Source organism: Balaenoptera ricei, chromosome 13, assembly GCF_028023285.1.
Source record: "Balaenoptera ricei isolate mBalRic1 chromosome 13, mBalRic1.hap2, whole genome shotgun sequence".
In the NCBI taxonomy this organism is placed as follows: domain Eukaryota; kingdom Metazoa; phylum Chordata; class Mammalia; order Artiodactyla; family Balaenopteridae; genus Balaenoptera; species Balaenoptera ricei.
Genome location: NC_082651.1, coordinates 24,211,764 through 24,228,252, shown reverse-complemented (window position 1 = coordinate 24,228,252; position 16,489 = coordinate 24,211,764). Strand labels below are relative to the sequence as shown.

Here is a 16,489-nt window from a genome sequence, read left to right as displayed (position 1 = left end):
TAGATATTTCAATTATTTCCAAATGAATTAATCGAGCAACACAATCCCAGTCAAAATACTGTGTGTGTGTGTATGTTGTATGTGTGTGCTCCAGAAAAAAAGAGACAGAGAGAGAAAGATGCAAAATTTTATTTCAAATAAAAACAGTGATGAATAAACAAGACAATTAAAAATATATATGTGGAATTTAGCAGCAGGAGTAAAGACACATTTATAAAAATTAAAAAAAAATACTTAAAAACTGTAATAGGGTAAACATATGATTCTGATATAAGAATAGAGAATGAACCCATGGGAAGAAGATAGAAAACACAAAACTGATGCAGATATATGAAAATTCTACATTAAAATGGTAAAACACATTTTTCATAATTCTTTAGTGATAAAAAACAAATTAGCTCCATGTTTCACATGATATACTAAAGGATATTGTAGGTAGATTAAAGAAATAAATATAAAAATAAAATTATTGAGGGAGTGATCAAAACATAGTAAATGTTTCCTTGCAGGATGGAAAAGGCCTTTCTAAAAATAAAAGCAATGTAAAAATACATAATGAAAACTAGTATTATTGTTGACACCACAGACTATTTATATATCATATTTCAAAATAAGAAATCCAATAACACAAAATACACAGAAAAAAAATTCTACAGCCTATAGCCAAAGACATAAATATTAAACACTAAAAAAATTGTCAACTTCTTAAAAAAAAAAGATAAATAATGTTGGTGTATATGTGGGAAAATAACTCTTGTACAGTTCATGTGGTAATACAAATAGGTATATATTTTTAAGAGAGTAATTTGGCGACATGAGTTAAATTTAACGTTTTCATTCATTTGGCTATGAATTTTATCTTCTAGGAATCTATCTAGATGAGGAAGCCATTGAAGAAATATTTATAACAGTGAAACAAAGCATCATAACGGTTCAAGAAAAAGGGAAGTGTAAGTAAAATATGACACTTTAGGGATGTAATTTCAAAAACAGTATTTTTAAAAGTGACTATTCATCACAAAATGTTAACTTTAAAGTAACAGTATAGTTTATGTAATCTATGCTACAGTTTTCAATGCTAAATTAATTGTATAAACACTCACATACACATATCTGTGCATATTATTAGATGTAAATGTAGCAGAATATTTAAAGTATTATCTCTGCATAGTGGGATTTTTTGATAATCTTTTCCTTATTTTTATAAATAATCTCATATTTTCAACATTTCCTAAACAAAGCATTCATTTAAAATTAGAAATAAATAAATAAATAAATAAGAACATGTCAGATTAATCCACAAAATTATACTTGTTCATATTTTAGAATAAGATTATCTCTTTGTTTACTATCAATAGAATACGAATAGTTCGACAACATTAATAAAATTGTATATTTGCTTATGCAATTGATGACCATGTTCCAATAAATTCTAAGAAACACAATGAGAAAGAGAATGGATGCTGTCTTCTTTCTAGGCCAATGATCCTTGCCAATCTTCATGTTTTGGAGGAAAACTGTATGCACATTCTCAAGGAAGGTGTTATGCCAAAATTAAAGGGGAAATAGTTGGAATATTGGTTTAAAATTATCTCTTATCCTCTATAATCATTTGAGAAAAGATAGATAGACCATGAGTGGATAGAGAGCTCAAAGAATTATGAATTGCAGAAAGTCAGAATTTTATATTTACATTTTATATTCTCTTTTCTTTTAAGTTTCTAGATTGGAGTCTAAGCAGTAATTCTCAAAAACTAAAGAAAATCTGGTTAGAATACTGTGGACCATATTCCAAGATGATAAAATTGATTGACAGCCTGGCAACTGAAGAGGGGAAAGAGATTGAAAAAAGTAAGTTCAGGATTTATGTCTCTCTTGTCACTCTTCACTGCAGGACAGAAATTACAGTGGGAACAGCTACCACTGAACTGGTGTCCCTAAATGTAATGTGAAAAATGAGATTCTTGGGTGGCACAGGTCTAGTGCCAAGACAAGATGGGCATGGTTACCATATGGGACAGTAGAGTTAAAGCAGTAATCAATGTAGTCTGATTCAAAACAGACCTATGATGTTGTCTATTTAACTATGGTGTCCTTAGAAAAAAATACAGGAGCAGTCTACTAAATTCTTAGTCTGTATAAGTGGAAGACTGCTAGGTCAAGTGGACAGAAGTCTAACTTAAATCACAATACATTTACATACAGCTATTTACCAAGGTGAATGTGCACTGGGGAAAGTGAAGTAATCAGACTTTTGTGGATTATTGGGGACATCAACTCTGAAGGGACACTAATCCTGGAGATCCAAAACATCATTGTGGTCCCCTGGTCAGAGTAGAGGCTCATGAAATCAATGGAGTTTTGGTTCAGATCTATTTCACAGTGGATCCAGTGCGTCTGTGACCCCATTATGTGGTTATTTCCCTCATTCTAGAATACATAATTGGAAGAGACATTCATCAACTGGCAGAATTTCCAATTTGGAATAATTCTGCCTTTCCAATCACAAAGAAAACAACTTACTGTCTTCTCTAGCAATGCTAGAGTTTTTCTTTGTCTGCAGCCTCCTTGTTTTTGTAAAGGACTTATACCAGTGGTGCCCTCTATTTTACAGCATACAATAATAGTCCATGTGAAAATTTAAATGTATTTCATTTTTAAGTATATCATAAATAATAGGAATTATATAACCATATATTTATGCAAAAATAAGAGCTCATTTTATATTCAACCAAAATACTATTCACATCAAAGCATTAAACCTATGTGTGTCTGTATGTATATACATATACACTAGAGAAATATCCGGTTCTTAAAATCACGTATTAACTTATTCAAAAGGAATACCCTACATATTATTTGAAAATCCCCACTTGTCATGCATAAACACTTTGGGGAAATTAAAACTGCCTCCATTTGTTAAGAAAATGAGCTGAAGGGCAATACTTGATCAGATTGGAAACTTATAAGTTGTTTCTATAACCCATTTCTTCTTTAGAGTTAATACCAATAAAAGAATTGTAAATGCTGCTTTCTTTGAAACATGAAAAAGTATTCAGCCAAGGAAGTATTTTACAAACCCTGAGGTATTATTTAAATATCAGTGCGTCTGGTACCCAAACTAAATTACAGCTCAGACAAGGGACTGAAAGTTCAGGTTTATTATTCACTTTACTAAAAATGTAACCACAACACTTGTTTCTACATCAGGGAGTATTATAACCATCATTATAACTAATAATAACAATGAAAATAATACAGCCACATTGTATTTTGCATTTTTCCGTAGACAGTAGGGCTTATGGCTAGTAATAATTTATATTTACACTGAAGCTTTTTTATGGAGGAGTTCGGAGTGGTTTCCGAATAGTAGTTCATTAATCATTTCAACAAGTTAGTTGGAAAGTTATTATCCCAGTTCAATAGATGGAAAAATTATATCACAGAAAGGTCAGATATATTTACTTGTCCAGTATTACAGAAGTAAAACAAATCTCTGAGACCTCTTTTTCACCCCTTGATCTAACCACTGGATCAATGCAATTTTGGTCCATGTTGTGGTTTGACTATCAACCTAAAGTACTTTAAGGCTGACCTCTCTGCTATTACTTTTTCAGACCTATAAACACAGAAGAAAATAACAATATTTCATCTATGGAGACCATACCAAAAAAGATTCAGACATAATTAACTTATATTTCTATTATTTTCTTTTTTTTTAGTCTTATTAGGAATATTTAACAATAGCTGGTCTCAATTTAAAATAATAAATATCAAATAGTGAAATGCATCATGATCAACTTTATGCTGAAACAAACAAGCAATATTTTCAAGACTTCATTTGCACATAAATGTATTTAATAGGAATCGGTTAAAGGAAACAAGAAATCAACTTTTTATAATTCCTAGCACAGTAAATAATTAGATCTCCAGCAGAAAATGAAAAAAAAAAAACATTTCAGTAAATGTGACTTGAGGGAAGAAGGAGGAATTGAAAAAGCAAGCATAGAATTTATACCCAAAGATTGTTTCTTGTTTGTTTGTTTTAATAAAATCAGTATAATTTCAATGATTTATCTGATGATATTTAATTTTAAAAGAAGGCAGCAAAACAGCAATCATTACCTTTTAAAATGAAAACATACAGTGAAGATGAATTAAGTAGTATTGACTTTCCAAAATAAAACGATTTCAAGCATTTTCCCTCTTTGTATCATTTGGTATTCCAAAATTAGTGTCTATATGGTTTTGCTCTAACATTAAAAATAACCTCAAAATGGAATCAATTCATAACATTATATATTTCTGTTCTGGAATACATTTGCTTACTGAGATCCTAAAAAACAGCGAGTTTTCTTAAACAAATCCATCTATACTCATTTTAGCTTGTCTGTTTCAAATATTCAAATATATTGTAAAACCTAATACAATTTTTAGTTTTTATAATTCAATGAGATTTGAAGATCCTAACAACTGAAATAGTAGATAAAAATGATAATTATAAATTTGTTTAGGAAATTTTGTTTTGATATTATAGTTACTCTTTCTTTACTTTAAAATTCTCTTTTAAAAATCAAAGTGACAAACATGTTTACTGTACCTTACTTTTTTCTACTAGAAGACTTTACATTTTTTTAAAAAATAAAAGAAAAATCAAAAGAGATGACCCTTCTTGATAGATTTAGTTATTACATCTTTACCCCTAACTCTAAAGTCTGAGAATTCAGTGAATATATGAAAGACTGAAATAAAGGAGAGAGAAGCTGTATGGATGTCCAAAAATTCAGAAAACCATCATGATACATTGAGGCAATGAGAAAAGAAACATAAAGTTATTTTGATGCCATTAAATTTTTTTAATGTTTCCTCCAAATGTTTATATTTGAGGCAATTTATGGGGACTGGTCAAGTTAGTAAAGAATGGGGTTTATTCAAAACTATAATATATATTAATCTACTACCTGTTTACAACATATATTTCAGTATTTCAGAAATATTTACGTGGGATATATGGGTGTTTAATTGTACATGGTTGTTGAAATGCAATTATATTTCAAAGTTATTTTTAAGTATGTTTAAGAATACCATTTATATAGTATTAAAAGATATCTCATTTCCATGTACAGACAATAATGTTAAATATCATAATCTTATTTAATTATGCACGTGTTTATTGTTTATCTGATATCGAGACATCAATTTTATTCAGCTTTTTTTTTTTTTTTTTTTAGTCAAGCTTGTTCATAATTTTTGGACATAATTTTTTCTGAAAATTGTATATTCTCACCCTTACTTTAACCTTTTTATTAATGTGTATTCACTTTGCTGTCATTTAATTACCAAACTTTACAAGTATTATAATGTGTAAGATTTGACTTAAAGTCAAATGTCTTACTTTTAAAGGACCCTAATTTCTCTTGATGGTGGAAGCATTATTTTTAAACCAGTTAGCAGGAGTATAAATCATATCCTTTGCCCCTATAGAGCAGTTTCAAGCATATTAAAGCAGTTATTAAAAAGTCAGTGATTCTGATATCATAGGAAATACTGTGCTTTTTCTCAACCTTCCTTAACTAACAGTTAAAATTTTAATGGCTTATGGAGTGCATGAGAAAAATACACTCACAATTTCTCTTTCATTTTAAGAATATTGAGATATTATCAAACTGACTCAATGAATGGTAGTTCTTTGGGTAATATAAAAATCAGTTTTAATTTTTAAAACATATTCAGCATCTCTTTTATGCTTTTCACTGATCAAAAGACAGAGTAATTTTTCAAAACTTCCAGTGTCTGGTGATATACAGGTTGCTAGTGTTTCACTTTGATTTAGTGATTCATGAAACTCTAGAGACATGAAAATTCTGATGAGTCACCAAGTACCCAATGCTAATATTCCCGAGCAAATTCCAAAGCATAGAGCTATCTATAAATGTAATTCTTGAGAACTAGGATGACTAGATTTTACTGAACATAGAAAAGTCACAGGATGAAAAATTCTGGAATCATCTAAAGATTACTGGGGTGTGTCAAAAGCTATCCATTCCTAAGACCAGAGTCAGACTTCTCAACTTGGGGACTTAGAGAGCAACCAATTATTAAAAACTTGTTCATGAGATGCTAATACTAGCTAATTCTAGAAAAAGGAATTGAACCATTTATTGTCAGTTTAAAACCTGTCCTAAATTAGCCATGTTGGGCCTTCTTGGCAGCTGTCACTCTTCACCAGTACTATTTGCAGACTAATAAAAATTGTATTCATGAATGAAATTTAGTTGCATCAAATTTAGATGGTAGATTTTTTAAAGTCATATTTTAAATGCTTTCAAAATAACTAGTTACTTGGAAGAATTTAGAAGACATATAAGTGTGTGTGTGCGCTCATGTGTGTGCGTGTGCGTTATATATTTTGCCTTCAAGCATAAAGACATTGTATGGCTTTTCACCTGAGCATGCCACCTTTTAGTAACTCAAGAAGTTCTCTCTTTCCTCATTGACAATGAATATAAATAGCTCAGTTTTTCCCCCACATGCCATCTTGCTCTTGTAGTCCTGGGAATGACCACAAAGATTTTACAAAGTTGACTATTCTGAGGAATGATTTGAGTTGGGATATATTGCACTAGTTGAATTACACTCATTCAGTGATGGTTCACAGAGAAATGAAATGACTCACCCAAAGTCACAGCAAAAATGGTAATGTGTAGTATAAATTCTGTTTTTTCAAAAAAGAACGCTAGACTATCTAGACATAAGATACATATAATTTTAGAGATTATTAAACATTTATTCTTAAGAAGTATTTTCCTAAGTAACAAATTCCAGTAATCATGGCCCAAGTTTTATTATTAGTATTTCAAGTGTTCAAAATGGACAAAATATACTTATATTTTCCCTCTATTTCTGTATATGAGCACATACACTTACTTACATAATACAAACACACACATGTACATACACACACACACACACAAGCATAAATAGACTTCCTTTAAATACACAAAGTATAGTTTCAATTTTGTAACATTTTAATATGACACAGTAGTAGTCAGCCACCAAAATTAACTTTGTTTTCTACAGCTTTATATTAGTAAAGTGTATTAAACTCAGTGATACTGGGCCTGTTTCACTTAGAATCCTCTCTGAATATATTATGATTTTTAGTTATTGGAAGTTCATTCAGTATACTTCAAAATGTCAATTTCTACAGTGTAGAAAGAAGTTAATATTCCCCTTTAAATCAGTAGTTTGGACATGACCTAATACCTTCAATAAATATAAATTGTTAGAAATGGTCTATACCACCCACTGCACAGCAGTGAAAGAAATAATATAAGCCCCAATTGACAACCAATTTATTTTTATTTTACTTGATTTTGAAGAGTGTAACCAAAATACTAAATATTTGAAAAATATGTACTTAAGGTCACCTATATTCCCATTTCCCTAATGACAGCACTGTTAGCATTATGGGATCATTAAACTTTATATTTTAATTACTTCTCCTTTAAAACACTCTGAACGCAGGATCTCTTTAGAGACCACTTTCAGTCATGTTAAGGTTTTACCAATTTCAATTTTTTTTCATTCAAAAGGCAAACTCTCTTGGCTTATATTCACAATTACTAATTTTATAAAAGTCCTTGCTATTTTCAGTTGATAAAACATATCCTAGAAGAACCAGGTATTCAAAATTTTGTTTGTATAATCTTTAAGTAAAAATTTGGTATGCAAAATGAAGTAACTTTATAATTCTTATAATTTTTTTATGAAATAAAGCTATCCAAAGTTTCACAAGCTATTTTCAAAAGTAAGTATTTGCAATTTTCTCTGTCAGTGGCACTAAGTTTTAGACAAAGCTGTATCCTTTTGGTTTTATGTTCTCTTCTCTGAGCACATATTGAGAACAAATTAAATGATTCAGTTCAACAAAGCACACTGATCCACTCAAAGTATGACTGAAATGTATCTGTTGGAGTTGTGCCATAAATCATATTAATTATTCATAGCTATCTACTCTATCCTTTTTTTATAGATATAAGAAAGTTTTACTGCCTATATTATTATGATATTCTCCTTCAGATTATTATCATATGATGTGCACTTGGAACTTTAAAATTTTAAATTTATAAAGATCAGAGCCAAAATTATTTACTTTATAAATTGCATGCTAGATGTGTGTGGTGGCTCACAGACATTATTCTAAGGAAGACTGTTAATATTTTTATTTTCTTCTTAAAGGAAACAGACAAAATGGATATTTTAACTATATTTAGATTATGATCATTGAAGGTAACATCAACTATATAAGTGAAATTTTCAATTTAATGCAATTTTTTCAAGGCACTCTCTTAGAAAATTAGCATTTGGTGCTAAGTTTTCTAGTTAAATATTTATGGCTTTATTGGGTAGAGTTTGATGTTTTGAATTAAAAACCTACCTCACAAAAACGTATTATAAATATAATAATGGTTCACTATTTTTCTAAACTATTGATACATGAGGTTTCTCAAAACACCACCAGACCTAAACTCAACGTACCTCCACTATCCTAAGAAGTCATAAACTTGGGCAAATCGATTTTCTCTTTTGGCTTCATTTTGTAGAGAAGTTTTCTCAACAAGAGAAATTTTACTCTGGGGTGACAAAGAAGTAAGGGAAAATTATTGTTTTCATAACAATTTCTAAGAATCTACTTTTCCTCATTTCTTACTTCCATCTGTAACTGTAATATACTGAACACTGATTACACTGACAAAAAGGAGGAGTGGCAGCTACACTTTGTTTCTGTGTATTTGTGTTTCAAAACAAGTTAATACTCATTTAAACGTAGCTTTATTGGACCCCGAGCACTCAGAAGTGGAGTTAATGATCTCAGATGTATAGCCAACCATTTCCTACTTTTTAGGGCATGGAGAGTTTGACTACTTCAGTAGGGCTACCATTTCAACTCAACAGCTTCATTATAACATTTAATTAAATTTTTCATTACTTATTGCTGTAACACCACACCCAACCCCAACAATGTCACTGCAATTTCAGGACCATAAACATCACTCTACAGAACACATATAATATCAAAATGTATTTTTAAACACTTTTTTACAGAATGAAATATGTTTTTATTTTGTTTCTATCATGGTAATGCCTATGGTCTTTAAAGGATAATCTCTGGAATTTAAGATCTCTGGAAAAGTTTTAGAACCACTTGTTCTGAAGTGCTAGCTCTTTAAGAATCTTTCTTGGTGATTCTTACAAATAAAAATCACGATTCTAATATAAACGTTAAGAGAAAATGAATGAATGGAAGTGGATTTTCCTTTTCTTTTTATATTACTAGTTTTTAAGAAGATCTCAAAATAGAAGACAAATCTAGAATAAAGCAAGATGAACTTGTTTTACTAATATTCACAGATATTATATAAATGTCAGCCTGCAATAGAAACATCAAGCCTTGTTAGACTTTTATATAAAATTTTTTATTCTCTTTAATTTTTAAGGGCAATTGCTTATACAGGTTTCTTTCAGGAATTTATTATCTGGGATTACTTTTCTTATTTTCAATCATACACAAAGAGGAGAAAATGAACTCTGTGAAGAATAGCTCCATATTCCAAATTACACTGAGTTGCAGATTACTTCAGACTCAGTGCTTTGTCTGAAAACATTTTCATTAGCATCTGCATTTAGGATTATGGAAAGATTTGGGAATATATTATCAAAGAGCAATTTATATTTTTCAACTCTTATAACTAGTATTAAAAAGGGCAAAGTCTTTAAATTGTCACTAAAACTTTCTTTTGAAAAAGTAATCATGTAAAATTGGATACTAAGATGACACAGAGCCAGAACTTTACCTCTCTTTACTAATTTATTCTCGTAACAAGGCCTAGGCAGTCACAGTCTTTGCACTTTTTGATCAACTTTACCAAGTAAAGAATAATTTGCATCCAGTATTACTTATTAACAAGTTGGAAATCTGTGACCAGTTTCCTACTCATAAACACATTCCTATATGTGACCTTTAAAATTAAATAATCAGACACTGATCCAAACTTATTCTCATGAAAATGAAAATAGTATAACATGAAATGCCTTCATTTGAGGTGATTGTTACAGAAAGGGAAAATACTCAGAACCCAAATCTCTCTCTTTTTATTTATAAATATTTGCATCACTTAGTTTTGGATTAGTTTAACAAGAATACACATTACGTCTTTGGGGATGACAGCAACACTGACAAACAGTCCCTGTTATGTTTGTCATTATGTTATTGCTAAATCATCCACAACATCATGACCTGATTTTAGTTACCAGGGACAAAGCCAAAATGTAGAATTTAAGTTTCATTCTGATTACATACAGAAAGCCAGCACTTAAGAAAACTTTTGAAAAGTGATCTATGTCCAGTAATAAAAAAACAAAAACAAAAAATAAAAAGGGAAGGAAAGGAGGAAGGAAGAAAAGAAAGGAAGGAAGGGAGAAAGAAGGGAAGGAAGGCAGGAAGGTAGGAAGGAAGGAAAGGAGGAAAAAACACATCTTTAAATGCCTTAATACAATTACACAATAGGCCTGACATTCTCTATGCTGGTATAATAACTAAATGGCAAGTAACACAGAAACAGTTATCCCTATGAGATCCCTGTTGCATGCTTTAATTAAAACTATAAAATGTACAACAAAATCAACCCTTGGGTAAATTGCTCTTTGGTTTAAATCTTCATTACCTCCTGGAATTTTGGTAGAGTCACTGTTTTTAAATTAAGCTGGCCCCTCCTTCTTTACTTGATTACAAAAGTCAAACAACAAGAACCAGACATAAATTTTAGGATGAAAAGAGTTTTGTGTGTATGTGTGTTTGTAAATCCAACCCCTGTATACAAACTGTTAAAAAACAGATGTTTTAACATAGTGCTTTATTCCAACTTAATATCATCCTTGAATGAACTTCCTTCAAGTTTCAACCATTTAAGGAAAAAAAAAAAAGCAGTCAATTTCCTGGTGGTTGTAATTTAATTAAGTAACCTTTCACACTGAGCAAAACCCAAAAGCAAAAGGGTCATTACTCTTTCTAGTGATTAGAGACAACTCTAGAGCTTCAAACATTTACCTCTCCTTTCCCACAGTAGAAACGCTTTTAGGAGGATCATGGTTCATACCTCACATTCCCTGGAGCCAGAGATGGTATATGTGCAGGGCCCAGATCCATTAACCGATATATCCATGGTCTCAGAGTTTGTAGGCTTGTAGTCCACATAATACTCCTGTAAAGGGGAATTCATTTGTCTTTCAGACTCTCTGGTCTTTTTCCGCCGCCTCTTCATAAGAGAATGTTGCTGAAGTTGTTTCATGCTGGCTGGGTAGCGTTTCCAAGACACATATATTACCAAGAGGATCATGGCCACCGAAAGAAAGAGAGCCACGCTCCCTGCAATAATTTTGTGAAATGAAACATGCTCATACTCTTGCTCTGTGCCAGGAATCTGAAACCCTGGGGAAGGGCTTGGTGTTTCAAGGGTGGACTGGCTGGGGTCAGATTTTGAGGTTGTCGGTTTAGGGATAATTAAAGGCTTCTGGGGAGTTTGGGGAACAAGTTGTGATTTTTCTGTGTTGACCACCTGGACTTCAGAACAGATATTATATGTTTCCACTGCATCACTAACTTTTTCACCTTGGATATGCTTAGGTCCTGCACATATCATGGTGCTTTCCTTATTTCCTTTGAAATTCTTAAGCCAATAAAATAGAGGACAAATGCTCCGACTGCATTCCCACATATTCCCAGACAAAGTAATGGATATTAATGATATCCACGCATTGACAGTTTCCTGTGAGATGTTGGTAAGCTTGTTGGAATCCAAATTCAATTTTTGCAAATTGGGCAAACATTTAAATGTGCCTGGCTCAATTCCTTGGATATCGTTCCCTGATAAATCCAAGGTGTGCAAGGAACTCCAAGTCCATGTCAAGCCTTGGCTAATGGAGCGAATCCTGTTCCATTGTAAGTAAATTGAGCGGAGGTTGAAGAGACGTGGAAAATGAGCAAAGTTGATCTTGGAAAACTGATTGTGCTCCAGGTGGAGCTCTTTTAACTTCAACAGGCCAGCAAAAGCATTTCGGGACAAGCTTCGAAGACGATTATAACCCAAATCCAGAAAGTCAAGATTTCGACAGTCTTGAAAAACTCTGATGGGCACTGTCTTTAATGAGTTAGATCTCAAGTGCAAAATGATGAGTTTCCGAAGGCCTTTAAATTGTTCGGATTGCAATGTCTGAAGCTTATTGTAGGAGAGGTCCAGACTGCGGAGATTGGGAACCGGGTGAAATGTTTTATTGTGCAGATAGGTAATTTTGTTGGAGCTTAGAATTAATTCTTTCAGTCTACGGATCCCTTGAAATGCATCTTCATCCACTGAGCTAATGTAATTATGGTCAAGATAAAGCCATATAAGCTGGTTAAGGCTGGCAAACTGATTGGATTTGAGTTTCTGAATGCTGTTGAACCTTAATGATAAGCCTTGTGATCCTCCAGAAATGTTCTCAGGGATATCTGTGAAAGCATGAGACTCACAGTACACAATTTTCCCATCACATCTGCAGTTCTTTGGGCAAGCTTTCTGAGCCCCCGTGAGCATAACAAGCAGCAGTGTAGGAAGTAGCACTAGCACTACACGCATGCCTCTCAGCTGCGTAATTAAATGGAAACCTACAATATTAAAAGAAGACAAATGCACATTGTAAAGCTATTAATGTAAATCACCACCAGCTTACCAATATCAGGGGCATTTCATCTAGTGTAGTAATGGCACAGTTGATTTAAGAACAATGTATTTGACACTTAAAGCTTTATTTTCTTCAGTGTTGCACGTTTGCTATTTAGGTTTCACGCTTTCTTCCTTGATTTCCAAATCGCCACAGCGTCATAGAACTAAGCACAGCTTCCTGAGTTTCAGGAGTTCGTATGTGCATCAACACTGAAAAACACTGAGCCTATCTTATCACATAATGGCGACATTTAATAACATCAGTGCTTGGCTAGTCACTCTATTGAACACCAGGACCAAAAGGAAGAGTACTAAGTCTTCCGGTAATGGGAAAAATGTATCTTAGTAAGCCCTGTACTTGTACATCTTTCTTAGTTGAGTAAAGAGGCTGTGATTTGGCAAAGGAGCTTCAGTAAACTGTCAAGGTAACCCAAGTTCGCCTTGCTTGAAATGGCATCCTTATTGCATAATGAGATAACCATATAGGAGCTCTGAAAACATGTCCCTGGGACCAGTATAAACAGCCAGTGAAGCATGGTATGAAGACTAGTAACAGCAGGAGGTACTCTCAATGTGTTAATAAGCATATATGCTCTCAACATTCAGGAAGAGATTCCTACTGAGGCTCTCCTGCTCAGTGATCACCGGCTCAGTGTCCTAACTACTAATAACACAGAACATTCCAAAGTTATGATTATCAAATTCTTATTAAATATTTGCATAAGATACAAAATAATCTTGTGTAGCACTAGTTTTTTTCTGATATATTTAACACAGTTGGTTTTGCAAATTTGGGGGATAAACAAGCAGAGAAACAGCAGACTATTATTTCCCCCCTATCCCAACCTGTTCAAATTTCTCACTGACTCTTTTTTTCTCCCCAACCTCCGTTAACTTCAGAAAACCTGCAAAGTTGCAATCTATTGGCACTTATGCTGCATTTCCAAGTCATAGCATGTTAAAGGACTTCTTTCCTCTGTCAACAGTAGATTTATTATTTCTTAGTGGTGAGGGGAAAAAAAAGTACCTTGTGCTGCAGTTTCTTTATTAATCTTAAATATTCATGTTTTTAACCAAGAGGCAATCAGCCAAATCCCTAATTTAAAAAACAAAACAACAACAAAAAAAAACTTCTCCTTTTACTCAGTTAAGATTTTTTTTTTTTTTTTTTTAATTTGAAACCCGATCTTGCTATCTGTCCTCTTGCCAGCTACAGACTCATTGAAATACATTCCAGCTCTCCCAGACAGGAAAAAGCGGTGGGGGGGTGGGGAGACAGTCGCACTTGAAAAAATAAGACTGGCAAATGACTGCTGGAAATTTGGAAGCTGTGTTCAGGGTGCATCTTCAAAGATAAAACAAGCCCTTGTGCGACCTCTGATAAAGTAATGACCCCACCCCTACACACACGCAGTAAAGTGTTAACAATCTTCCTGACAGCAACCAGAAATACAAGCATGGTTAATATTATCAAGAAATAGAAGGAAACAACATTTATCTCACGCTCAATTCCCAAGCCAGGATACGCATTCGGAAGAGACAGTCTGAAAGATATTTCTCCAGTCTGTTTAAGTCCATGTTATGCATTTACAGTTTAAAAGAACGAGAAAAAGGAAAATGATCTAAAAATATAATAGCAACTATAGTGAGTCAACTGGCAAACTCCGAGGCTGCCGCTTTTTGCCTGTTTTCCCGTCTTTTATCAGCTAATGCCACGACTGAGAATACGAAGCCAAGAGCATCAGCTTTACTAAGAAGGAAACAACAAAAGTTCACTTACCCATCCTTTGTCATCCAAAACGGTTCCCCCCTCTCTCAGCTTTCTTCTTGTTTGGTCTCACGTGTTGAAACCACCACCACCTTCATGATACAGTGCGGCTGTCATTCACACCATTCTGATCCCACATGTGAGCTAGTAGCCCCATACAAACTTCCCCAGAGGGGACAGACAAAAAAATATATATATACATATAGGAAAAAAAAAATCAGCACGTATTGGGATGGGGGGCAGGGAGAAGGAAGCAGTTGGGGGGTGGGGGAGGGCCTCTAGGCTCTGAGCATCATTGTGTAATTCACCAGAGACCCATCAGCAGTAATTGGCAATCTGTGCAAAAGAGCTACAGCCCATCTCGAAGGTAACCAACTTCTCTGTAAAGAGAGAGGAAAAAAAAGAAAAAGAAAAAGAGAATCTTCAGAATACCTGGCATTCCTTATTGTGCTGGCTTTTGCCATTCCCAGATAAAGCAAATCATCCTCTGGATTTTCAGTTCTTCAAGCAAGTAGGCCTCCTGTGCTGTATGAGACCCCAGTTTAAAAGCTATGCAGGGTAGGTTTATCCATTTAGCTGGTCAGGTTTAAAGTGTTTTGTAGCTGTGCTGAGAGGCAGGCCTTGTCTAATTCTGAAGGCTTTCCAGAGACTGATGTTCCTCAGAGCTTGTTGGTGCTAATGCTTGAGTTTGTGATACACTGAGTGCCCTCCGCTGGAGAAAACAGATTGCACATTAAAGACGGGAACAAGTGAGCCTGTCAGTGGTGTGCAGCCTTCCCTCTCTCAGAAAGGGAAATTAAAGGCACAGGATCACTTTTTTTTCTCCGATAATACATGTTATGAAAGGTTTATGCCAAAGAGTTCCATTCAGTGATTTCAAATATTAAGTAAAATACTGCATCTCTAAATATTATTCAATTGGTAGTTTTTAAAGTTTCCTTGACCTGATTTTTTTCTACATATATCACAGGGGATATGTGTTTTTTAACAACAGAAATAATTTCAGTTTTATTTTTGTTGATGTTGGTTTGTTTTATTTACAGATTTTTAAGCAAACCACAAAGAGAAGCAGTCTTTTTTTTAGTAGAATTATGTTTATTTTCATTCAATAACTTCGTTCAGCCTGTTCAGTGTCCATATTTCCATTACTCTCTTGATGGGTCATATGGATAGAGTGCTCAACAGGAATAAACAGCCCAAACTGAACTTCATTAGCCGTATATGCAGAATTCTAATGCAAAAGGCCAGGAATTAATAGAGGCCTTTCCCTTGAGAATAAAGTCATACTCAAGGAAAAATATCACTTTTAAAGATAGTTACATTAAAAAAATTTACTTCTAACTTTTAAATTCCCAACTTTTGATAATAAAATATATTCTGCAATTTTGCACATTTATTGAGGAGTCTAGATCATTACTTTCAAAAGTGCACATTTGTGGCCTAAAACAGTCATCTTTAAATACTATATTACCAAATGTGCAGGTAACTAAGAGAGACAATGTTAGATAAGAGAATTCCTGCTTGACATCCTTATTGCTGGATGCACTGTCTTTAAAACTCATTTACATTTTAATGCAAGGTTTTTCCTATGCAAGTCAGTTATCATAATGGGCAATTCCAGAAAAACAGAAGCATGTGAGTTCTACATCATTGTTGTATTTCTCTAATTTTTGCAGAATATCCTCAGAATTAGAAGGGATAAAATGATATAATACCCAAAATATGTTTTGTTTTTTTTTTAAATAACACACTTTCCTTAACTTGTACTAAGCTTTGAAGAAAATAGTATAACTCATTACCTCCATTTTGTTTCTCTTCTTATTTATTCCATAATCTTCTGGGAGATAAAATTTTTTTGGAACAATCTGGAATAACGACCCAATACAATACAGAGAGAGACTGCTAGATAAGTGTGCTAACCTAATTGAGCAGGTGTGGGAAGTATAACTGAATTTTA

General features: G+C 33.1%; 1 protein-coding gene across 1 annotated transcript in view; it reads right to left on the bottom strand.

Moving 5' to 3' along the window:
• Window positions 1–14,573, bottom strand: part of LRRTM4 (leucine rich repeat transmembrane neuronal 4) — an 836,430-nt gene extending 821,857 nt beyond the window's left edge. The window contains exons 1-2 of the mRNA XM_059942820.1: window positions 14,545–14,573; window positions 11,160–12,706 (exon numbers count right to left, since the gene is read on the bottom strand). Coding sequence (XP_059798803.1) covers window positions 11,160–12,706; window positions 14,545–14,548 — 1,551 coding nt within the window. The 5' untranslated portion in view covers window positions 14,549–14,573. The remainder of the gene's footprint in view (window positions 1–11,159; window positions 12,707–14,544) is intronic.
• Window positions 14,574–16,489: the final 1,916 nt, after the last annotated feature.